This window comes from Oncorhynchus masou, unplaced genomic scaffold, assembly GCF_036934945.1.
Source record: "Oncorhynchus masou masou isolate Uvic2021 unplaced genomic scaffold, UVic_Omas_1.1 unplaced_scaffold_2046, whole genome shotgun sequence".
Classification (NCBI taxonomy): domain Eukaryota; kingdom Metazoa; phylum Chordata; class Actinopteri; order Salmoniformes; family Salmonidae; genus Oncorhynchus; species Oncorhynchus masou.
Window position 1 is genome coordinate 2,046 of NW_027008534.1, and position 11,308 is coordinate 13,353.

The following is an 11,308-nucleotide window of genomic DNA, read 5'->3' on the forward strand; positions in this document are numbered from 1 at the left end:
TGAGACTGCCTACTAATGAACCAATATTAGGTCTATTGAGGTGCTGTGGGGTTTTCATGAGACTGCCCACTAATAAGCCACTAACCTTAACCTTGTTGTAACCCCAACTAACTCTCTAAGTTTAAAATAGCCTTTGTCCTCTTAGGGAAGGAACGTGGGAAATGTCCCCACGATGGAGAATTGTACTTGTTTTATTGATTTTAGGTCCCCACAAAAATAGGAGCACACACACACACACACACCTAAAATAAAATAGATCTGACAACTATCAAACGGTCCAGTATATTTTCGGCCTGGTAATTATTCAGCGTGAAATACTAAGGAAAAACTATGACAAAAAGAGAAGAGGAACTTCCATCAGTGTCTGTCTACATTTCTTTTCTAGTGACGGTGAGAAAGAGCTCTGGCTGGACTCCTGTTTCAACATGGTAAGAGTCTCTGTTACTGGACTCCTGTTTCAACATGGTAAGAGTCTCTGTTACTGGACTCCTGTTTCAACATGGTAAGAGTCTCTGTTACTGGACTCCTGTTTCAACATGGTAAGAGTCTCTGTTACTGGACTCCTGTTTCAACATGGTAAGAGTCTCTGTTACTGGACTCCTGTTTCAACATGGTAAGAGTCTCTGTTACTGGACTCCTGTTTCAACATGGTAAGAGTCTCTGTTACTGGACTCCTGTTTCAACATGGTAAGAGTCTGTTATTAGTGTTACTGTAATTTAATTTAATATGTTTTAATTAATTGAATTCCCTTAATCTATTTTATGAGAATTTGTAAGATTCTTGTTTGCATAAAATAGACGGAGACCAGTCTTATCAATAAAAGATAAAAGTATTTATTCTCGGAGCGCGCTGCCACGTTACCACGAGCAACAGTTTATATACAATAACATAACATCATTTCATTGCTTCTAAAATTAATCTCCTCCTCTCGACCGAGACATAGGGAACTTTAAAAGTTCATTCAAAGTTCATTCTGACCAACTAGCACATACACAGGACACATCACAACAGAATTAACTTTTGACCCCTCAACATTATCGATCACCACTTAGCTGACAGTTCTAATTAACAGAACCTAGGAATGCACTCACTGTCTTATCTTTTTTTTTGTAATAGTATTTTTATTGGAATATCACAATTTTCACCCATATTAAGAGAATGCAACAACAGAGACAAGGCACACAGAAAGAAAAACAGCACCCACTTACACATATCTACGCGCATATATATACACATACAAATACATACATACACAACCATACACATACATACGCGCACGCACACACACACATACATACACAACCATACATACGTACATGTTTTCCTCTTCCCGCCGGTGCATCTCTCACCCCATCACCATCATTGCCTCTCTCAATACATACATTTTAAACAAACTTACAAACAGAAATTAAACAAAAAAGATCAGTTTAAACCAAGAGGTTAGGTTTCACACATGGAACTTACAGTGTAGTTCTGAAATACATAGATCCCCGGCATTCTAAGTGAATCTTTGCAGCATAATAGCTGATACATCAGGTTCTAGGTAATTTAGATAAGGTTCTCATACTTTGTAGAACTGGTCTGTTTTAGAATGCAATGTACATGTCAGATATTCCAGAGGCACCCATTCAAATAGTATCTTATGCCAATCTTTAATAGAAGGAACCTTGTCACTAATCCACTGTAAAAGGATGTTTTTCCTCGCTGCGAAGGTAAGGATGTTGTAAAGCCTCCCTTTACCCACAGAAGTAACATGCCTACTAGGGAGACCTAACAATAAAGAATCTGGGTCCAACTCTAGATCAACCCCTAGGATCTTTTCAATTTATTGCAGAACACCAGACCAGTATATTTGTATTTTGGTACATGACCATAAACAATGTGTTAGGGTGCCTGTATCAGTTTTGCATTTAAGACACTGAGGGAAGAGGAAGTGGGGCTAAAGCATGTCTACAATTGCAAGGGATATATGCAATCTGTGTATTATTCTTAATTGGATTGCTCTAGTACTGTGTTACATATAGATATTGTTTTTGCATATCTCCAAATGTCCTCCCATCTCTTCGTCAATAGTAACAGACAATTCTTTCTCCCACACTTGTTTCACCCTCTGTGTTGACAGCAGAAAAAGGACCTTAAAAGTATCATAAAACAGACACAGGCATTTCCTTTGTGTGGGAAAAAGCATTTTTCAATGACAGACACATCAGGGTTACCAATTAAGGTGGTGCTCTTCAGAATATAATGTCTTACTTGTAGGACGGAAAAAGTCCTGCTTTGGAGTCAATATTTCTCGACCATCTGCTCAAATGACAACAAAAATCTTATCAGCAAATAAGTCATTTAGCCTGCGTATGCCCTTATTAAGCCATAAGTTAAAACCAACATCCAGCAATCCTGGACTGAAATCTGGGTTGTTAAGAATTGGCTTAAGAGCAGAGGTTAGTTTGGACCTTCCCAGGAACCGTTGAACTGACCTCCATACTTTGAGTGTGTTAAGTGTAACGGGATTATTGCAGTGATCTTCTACAGACTTGAAACTCCTGAAGAATAAAGATCCTGTAAGGGTATTTTGAATGTCTAACCAAAGAAGTCTCAATGTCTACACCAAATAGAGGACCTCATCATTTGTGATCCAGTCAGAAATATAACAAAGGTGGGCACACCATTGATAGAACCTGATATTGGGCAGGTCCAAGCCGCCCATAGAACTTAGCAGCTGCAATATTGCCATCTTAAGTCTTGGCTTCGTTTACTCCATATAAAGGAACTTAGCCATCCATTTACATCCTTTATTACTGTATTGGAAAGTAATACTGGGATCATTTGGATTGGGTAAAGTAGTCTAGGGTAAAATGTTCATTTTCAAGAGGGATATTCTACCCAACCAAGAAATGGAGAGGGTTCCAGCGCTCCAGATCCTGTCATATTGTATCAAACAAGGGAACAAAATTGGCTTTGTATATTAGCTGGAATTTAGGAGTTACAAATATACCCAGATACATGAAACCTGAGGGAGACCATTTAAAAAGGAAGGGGGGAGAAGTATTAGGAACAGAGTGTAGGCTACCAAGTGGCATAGCCTCTGACTTAGTAAGGTTAATCTTGTAGCCTGAGAATTCGCTGAATAATTCAATAATATTAATAAGAGATGTAATTGAAGTCTCAAGGACTGGAGATGAATATCAGGACATCATCAGCATACAAGCTTATTTTATGGTGAAACATCACCAATGAGCAGCCTGTATAGCAGGCGTTACCCTGTTGGCCTCGGCCAGTGGTTCCATAACGTAGTGCAAGAGGAGGGGGATAAAGGACAGCCCTGTCTGGTACCTCTGTGTATAGAGAAGCTATTTGACCTTAGCCCATTAGTAAGGACAGCAGCCTGAGGGTCATCATAAAAACTTTCACCCATTTTATAAAGTTGTCCCCCAGACCAAATTTATTTAGAGCAAATAATAGGTAAGACCACTCCACACGATCAAATGCTTTCTCAGCATCTAGGGAGAGCACAAGACCATCCACAGCACTTTGTTGGTAGGCTTGAATTACATTAAGAAGCCGCCTAACATTGTTGCATGACTTACGGCCCCTAATGAAGCCAGTTTGGTCTCCTTTCTGAGTGGTGGCAGTGAGTCCTCTAATCTTGTGGCTAGAATTTTAGAAAGCAATTTTCTATCCACATTCAGAAGGGAAATTGGTCTGTACGAGGAACAAGACTCTGGACATTTTCCCTTTTTGAGAATAAGTGAAATGTTGGCTTCTCTCAGCGTTTGAGGAAGTTGGTCATTTGAAAATGAGTGGTTAAACATATCACGCAATGGCTCAAGAATCAGGTCATGGAACTCTTTATAGAACTCACTACAAAACCCGTCTGGTCCTGGGGCCTTACCATTTTGCAGATTCTTAATTGCGAACATTATCTCTTCCTTGGTAATAGGGGCATTAAGGAGGGACCTCTGCTCTCCGGAGATAGTAGGGAGCTCAATCTTACAAAATAAGTTCTCCATTAATTTAGGTGCATCCTTTGGCAGTTCTGAGGCATAAAGGGTTGTATAAAATGTCTTAAATGAGTCACTTATCAATTTATTTTCATATAAATGATTACTATCAGGGTCAGTAATAGTAGCAATTGACTGAGAGTCAGCCCTCTTTCTAGCTAGGTATGCCAAGTACTTTCCTGGCTTATCGCCATGTTCATATAGCTTTTGCCTGACAAATCTCATTTTCTTTTCAGCGTCCTGTGTTAGGAGAGAGTCTAACGTTGATCTAAGGACTGATATTTCCTTTAATAGGGCAGGAGTGGGTGTTTTAATGTCGTCCTTCTCTTTAGTTCCTAATTCACCCTCAAACATTTTTTGCTTTTCACGCTTTTTCCGTCTCTTAGTAGCTGTGTGACGTAATCAGACCCCTGGCATACGCTTTACAGGTCTCCCAAAGGAGCGAAGAGTTATCTGTTGATTGAGAGTTAATAAAGAAAAACGCTTTAAACTCTGTAATAAAATATGATGTGAATGTATGGTCTTTAAGAATGGTTGTGTTCAATCTCCAATGTCTTGAGCGATTGACTGCCCCGTTGAGTTTTATGTCTAGGATCACCTCAGCATGATCAGATATGACTATGCTTCCCATCCTAGAGGATAAAACAGACTGCAAAGACGTCCTGGGCATAAAAAAATAATCTATTCTAGTCTGACATCCATGAGGTGCAGAGAAAAAAGTGAACTCACTGTCTTATCTAAAAACCCCAGAGCTCAGTTTCGTTGGTTCAACCATAGATTAACTACCTTATCTGCTTACTTAATCCACAAACCATTTCTTTCTGCCTAGTTGGAATGGTGTTCATTAACTTTAATTACTCCTTGTCCGTGTCACACAATCCCTTCTTATGAACTCATATTGTTAATCAGATATAATAAAACAGAGTATAAGTTTACTTAGTTACAGTTCCATTTAAAATTAGAATATTATTCAGTCATTTAATCATAATATTCCTAACAATAGACCCCTGTTTCAACATGGTAAGAGTCTCTGTTACTGGACTCCTGTTTCAACATGGTAAGGACTCCTGTTTCAACATGGTAAGAGTCTATGTTACTGGACTCCTGTTTAACATGGTAAGTCTCTGTTACTGGACTCCTGTTTCAACATGGTAAGGACTCCTGTTTCAACATGGTAAGAGTCTCTGTTACTGGACTCCTGTTTAACATGGTAAGAGTCTCTGTTACTGGACTCCTGTTTAACATGGTAAGAGTCTCTGTTACTGGACTCCTGTTTAACATGGTAAGAGTCTATGTTACTGGACTCCTGTTTAACATGGTAAGAGTCTCTGTTACTGGACTCCTGTTTCAACATGGTAAGAGTGCTTCTATATTATTTTTTTCTTTGTTCAAGTTCAACTAGTTCATTGGTAGGTACTAAAATAAATACATACATTGGAAGGATTTGGTTAGAGATCTCACACAGTAGTATAAATACACACACAGTAGGAGGATCTGAATCACCATGAAGGGTATTTGATAGTCCCTTGTGGTGGTCTGGATGTGAAGACCCCACTATCGAGAAAAATATAGCTGTAGTATTAGAATAGAACGATTTGTTAAAAGCAGGTTTAATTAGCCATTTAGTATTATGTATGTTGTACTTCTGAACAGGTGTCCCTCTTATCAGGCCTTGTGTGTCATCTCATACTTTTCATATCATAGTATTTCTTCTCATATTATTTTGCATTGAGTATACTGCATATGAAGTATGTTCTGTCATGATGATGATGTTGACTGGTTAGTATACTGTACATGAAGTATGTTCTGTCATGATGATGTTGACTGGTTAGTATACTGTACATGAAGTATGTTCTGTCATGATGATGATGTTGACTGGTTAGTATACTGCATATGAAGTATGTTCTGTCATGATGATGATGTTGACTGGTTAGTATACTGTACATGAAGTATGTTCTGTCATGATGATGATGATGACTGGTTAGTATACTGCATATGAAGTATGTTCTGTCATGATGATGATGTTGACTGGTTAGTATACTGTACATGAAGTATGTTCTGTCATGATGATGTTGACTGGTTAGTATACTGTACATGAAGTATGTTCTGTCATGATGATGATGTTGACTGGTTAGTATACTGCATATGAAGTATGTTCTGTCATGATGATGATGTTGACTGGTTAGTATACTGTACATGAAGTATGTTCTGTCATGATGATGATAATGATGCTTTTGTATCCTCTTCTTCTTCTTATTGTTTCTCTGCAGGGTGCTGGATCTCTCCAACCTGGTAACCTGGTTACCTGGTACTCCAACCTGGTAACCTGGTTACCTGGTTACATGGTACTCCAACCTGGTAACCTGGTTACCTGGTACTCCAACCTGGTAATCATCCTGCTCGTGACTACAGGTAAACTGGATGAGATTAAATATTGTTTTAGTTGTATTTGTTTGTTTACCTCCTGAAAAGGAATGATCTGGATTTATGACGTTGTTGAGCATATAGTAGTGTACAGTCATACAGGGAAAATAGGGTGCGTACAGTTTCCAGTTGACAACTAAACCTTACAGTACTTCTCTTTTGGTGATTTTTCTCTGAAACTTGGAACTCTCTTAGAATAGATTTCAACACCACAAATGTACTTCTTACTTCTTGGAACTTCTTCTTTAGTTTGTCAGTAAAAAAACACATTCAGCACAAGAGGTTGACCTCTCATAGTTTATAGAGTGTGACCATCTTCAGTGTCAATTCATTAATGATGGAATTACAATTCAGCATCCTGATGTGTGACCTATGTTTCAGGGTGTCTGGGTCAGGACAACGGGAGTGTGACTTACACCCCTAGGAGAGTCTGCTCCTTAGAGGGCTCTTCTGTGACCATGCCCTGCTCTTACACATTTCCCAAGGGTCACAAAGTCACAACAGCTTTCTGGTTCAAAGGTCAAGTGCCTGGTGCTGAGTCTCTGGATCTGAATTTGAACCCTGAGTACAAAGGCCGTGTGGAGTATCTAGGGGACAGTAACCAACTCTGTACACTGAGAATCACAGACCTGAGAGAGAGCGATTCAGGATCCTACAGCTTCCTGTTTGGGACTGACGTGAATCCTGGGGGATGGATGGGAATCCAGGAGTCAGGTTGAATGTGACAGGTAAGGCCACGGCATGAATTCATCCACATGAATATGGAGAAAATCGCTGTCCGTCAATGTTCAACTCAAGTCAGCTATTTTTGGACGAGTTGCATACGCACAAAGTCTTCACAAAGCGCCGACAAAAGCCTGTGCATAGAAATAGAAGGAAGCGCTGCTAAGGTGCACAATAGTAGATGTTGGTAGACTGAAGGTGCTCTTTGGTAAAAGGGGTAAATTGGTCATCAAAAAGAAAGGTGGACCAAGGCCCTCTTCATATAAAACAAAGATTAAAAACTCCAACGCGTTTCAGCTGCATGGATTTCATCAGAGAACGAAATGATAATACAATGTCCTCTTTTGAAAAGCTTATTTTTTAGGGGAAAAAGCTGTTCAAAAGAGGACATTGTATTATCACTTCCACTTCCCTGACGAAGGCCATGCAGCCAAAACGCGTAAGAGTTTTTCAACTCTGTTTCCATTGAACATGCCATACTAATAAAGGCATGTTAATTAATTATATGAAGAGTGACTTGGTCCTCTATTCTTTTGAAAAGCAGATGCATCTTTTAGACGGACAATCATCTCCGCTGTCCATCATCCATCAGCGGATTACTCACATTGAATAAAACATTGGCTTCATCTGTAATTTTAAGAAACAATAAAATAGGAGATTCTTGTAGGAAGCTTTGGGAGGAGAATGTTTTATTCTTTATGTTACTGTCTGTTATTTTCCTGGGTTTGACTTGATCTAATAAAGCTATTTTGTTTGAAATCAAATCTCAAATTAAAATGACCCCCACTCTACCCAGGGCTCCATGTTGATTTGACCCCTGACCTAGCTTTGGACGGCGAGTGGGCAGACCTTACCTGTGGCTCCTGCTTATTGAGTGAAAATCCCACCTACACCTGGTACAGGGACAAACAGCCTTTGAACTACACCAACAAGGTCAAGGTTATGGCCAACTACCTGGAACTAGACCCGGTAGGCAGGGAAGATGCAGGCAGCTACTCCTGTGCGGTGAGCGGCAGAGAGGATTCCCCTGGTCCGGCAGTGATCCTTGTCGTGGGATGTAAGTAGTGTATAGAGAGGATTCCCCTGGTCCGGCAGTGATCCTTGTCGTGGGATGTAAGTAGTGTATAGAGAGGATTCCCCTGGTCCGGCAGTGATCCTTGTCGTGGGATGTAAGTAGTGTATAGAGAGGATTCCCCTGGTCCGGCAGTGATCCTTGTCGTGGGATGTAAGTAGTGTATAGAGAGGATTCCCTGGTCCGGCAGTGATCCTTGTCGTGGGATGTGGGATGTAAGTAGTGTATAAGAGAGGATATTAGAAATGTATGAATTTCATCTGTTTATGTCACTAGCAAATCATCTATTGGTTCTGAGAGTCAGCAACCCAAATATGGCTTTGTTTACTGACCTACATCTTAGCATTAGCTTGAAAAACAACAAGGGGTATACTACAGCTAACTTTGATAAACAACTAGAAATAACCATTGATTTTCTGATTCATTAAGAAAGCTCAACTTCAATGTGTGTTTTTGGTTGTTCAGTCAATTAGACCATGTCATTTTAAGCTCGTTTTCTATTAATAAAACATTATTTTAGAATATTTAGTTAGCTGGCTAACTCATTGACCCTTGCTTCGTAGTAACCCCCTCTGGAGTGGAAGGACCCCAGTCAGCATGTGCTAAATAACATGCCATGAACAGCTCAATGTCACCACAACATGAGCTGTGGGTGTTAATCTAGATGTCACAAACTGTCATCATTTTTCTCCTCCAGACTTCCCAAATAACACCTCAGTGTCAGTCACAGTCAGTCCCCCTGGGGAAATAGTGGAGGGCAGATCAGTGACTCTGACCTGCAGCAGTGATGCCAAGCCACCAGTGGACAAATACACCTGGTACAAGAAGAATGAAGAGCGGACGGGGTTCTCAGAAACAGGATCAGGGCAGAGTTACATCATCCTTAACATCAGCAATGAGGACAGTGGGCAGTACTTCTGTAAGGCTGAGAATCAATACGGACCACTTGACTCTGCAACTGTGCATCTCAGTGTAACAGGTAAGATATCCATTTAATTAAGGCAGAATAGACCGGCCATACTGTAGTTCGGGCAAATGTCAGATGGGCTGGTTTATATTTGGCCTAGTGGGCCGGTCTCAACTGGTCAACTTCTGTAGGTGGTCACCTTCACCAGGGTTGTAGGTTAAATGTTCTGATGCGAGTAGATGAGTCTTTATCTGGTAATTCGTCCTCTCCCAGGTAAACCAGTGTTTCCCTGGGCTCCCGTTGTGGGGGTGGTGGCTGTGTTGGCAGCTGGAGCTCTGCTAGTCATCCTCTATGGCACACTGAAGAAGAGGTGAGTCCATTAAGATACCAGGGTTGAGGTCAATTCCACTTAAATTCCAGTCAATTCAGAAAGTAAACCAAATTCCAATTTCAAATGTTCCTAATTGAAAAGTATCGAAATTTCAGTTTACTTCCTGAAATGACAGAATGGAATTGATCCCAACCCTGCCATTAGGATAACTATGTTTTAAAGACATAGAATATCATTGAACAGCTTATTGTGCTTCTAAGAGGCGAAGTATTTAGAATCCAGTTAGGAAATTATGGCATATAAAAAATAAGTGCGTCTTTACTCTACAGTGTTATGGTCTGTTGTCCTGAGACTACTACATGATCTTTACTCTACAGTGTTATGGTCTGTTGTCCTGAGACTACTACATGACCTTTACTCTACAGCATTATGGTCTGTTGTCCTGAGACTACTACATGACCTTTACTCTACAGCATTATGGTCTGTTGTCCTGAGACTACTACATGATCTTTACTCTACAGCATTATGGTCTGTTGTCCTGAGACTACTACATGACCTTTACAGCATTATGGTCTGTTGTCCTGAGACTACTACATGACCTTTACTCTACAGCGTTATGGTCTGTTGTCCTGAGACTACTACATGACCTTTACTCTACAGCGTTATGGTCTGTTGTCCTGAGACTACTACATGATCTTTACTCTACAGCGTTATGGTCTGTTGTCCTGAGACTACTACATGATCTTTACTCTACAGTGTTATGGCCTGTTGCCCTGGGACTGCTGCATAAACTTTACTCTATATTACAGCGTTATGGCCTGTTGCCCTGGGACTCCTACATGACCTTTACACTACAGTGTTATGGCCTGTTGTCCTGAGACTACTACATGACCTTTACAGTGTTATGGTCTGTTGTCCTGAGACTACTACATGACCTTTACACTACAGTGTTATGGCCTGCTGCCCTGGGACTACTACATGACCTTTACTCTACAGCATTATGGTCTGTTGTCCTGAGACTACTACATGATCTTTACACTACAGTGTTATGGCCTGCTGCCCTGAGACTACTACATGATCTTTACTCTACAGTGTTATGGCCTGTTGCCCTGGGACTGCTGCATAAACTTTACTCTATATTACAGCGTTATGGCCTGTTGCCCTGGGACTCCTACATGTCATCTGTCACTCTCTCCAGGAAAACCCCAAGAGGAATGAACTTTATCGGGGAGGCCCAGATGGTACCTTGTGGTAAACTGACACACACGGCGCAGTCTGATGACACGTACATGACTCTGAATAAAAGGACAATGTCTCCTGAGTATGACACTCTGGCTGTAAGTTTCTCCCTTGAAAAGAACTTTGATGATTTACGGGTTAGTCACAATAATGTTTCCTTTCTCCCAAAGTGTGCACATGTTCCCCCAGTTGAAAGTGACATGTGGTTCTCTCTCTCCTTTCAGAATGTCAGAAACACTGTTGGCTGAAGACCGTCTGGCGGAAGAAGACCCTATGCCTGCGACCTCAACATAAATAGCGTTAGAAGTGAACACCATATAACCGTTTGAAAATTATTAAAAAAGGGTGCAATTTTTAAATGATCAAATTTAGAGTTGTATATTTGATTTTCTATAGGTACGCCTAAAAGGTTTTTAGGCAAAATAATCCATTCAAAACGGAAAGCTAATTGAACGTGGGATTATGCCAGGGCTATTGTATAAATAGAACAAAAACGAACTAAACGTTTAAGAGATCTGAATTTTAGTTTATAAATATTTTTCTACAATGACAGTTATCTACCCAACTCGTTCCTTTCTTTTAGCATGTGCACGTAGTAAGTACACCATCA

General features: G+C 40.4%; 1 protein-coding gene across 2 annotated transcripts; it reads left to right on the forward strand.

Annotated features, from left to right (window-relative positions):
- Positions 1-372: 372 nt before the first annotated feature.
- LOC135532819 (B-cell receptor CD22-like) lies at positions 373-11,098 on the forward strand. 2 transcript variants are annotated; one of them, XM_064960253.1, is made up of 8 exons: positions 373-428; positions 6,273-6,414; positions 6,808-7,154; positions 7,946-8,206; positions 8,919-9,200; positions 9,402-9,498; positions 10,658-10,796; positions 10,923-11,098. In XM_064960253.1, exons 3-8 carry the CDS (start codon positions 7,118-7,120, stop codon positions 10,944-10,946), a joined length of 840 nt encoding a protein of 279 aa, XP_064816325.1. In that variant the 5' UTR covers positions 373-428; positions 6,273-6,414; positions 6,808-7,117; the 3' UTR covers positions 10,947-11,098. The 2 variants fall into 2 exon arrangements, with proteins under 2 accessions (XP_064816325.1, XP_064816326.1); XM_064960254.1 differs by lacking the exon at positions 373-428 and adding an exon at positions 5,161-5,212.
- The last annotated feature ends 210 nt before the right edge of the window (positions 11,099-11,308 follow it).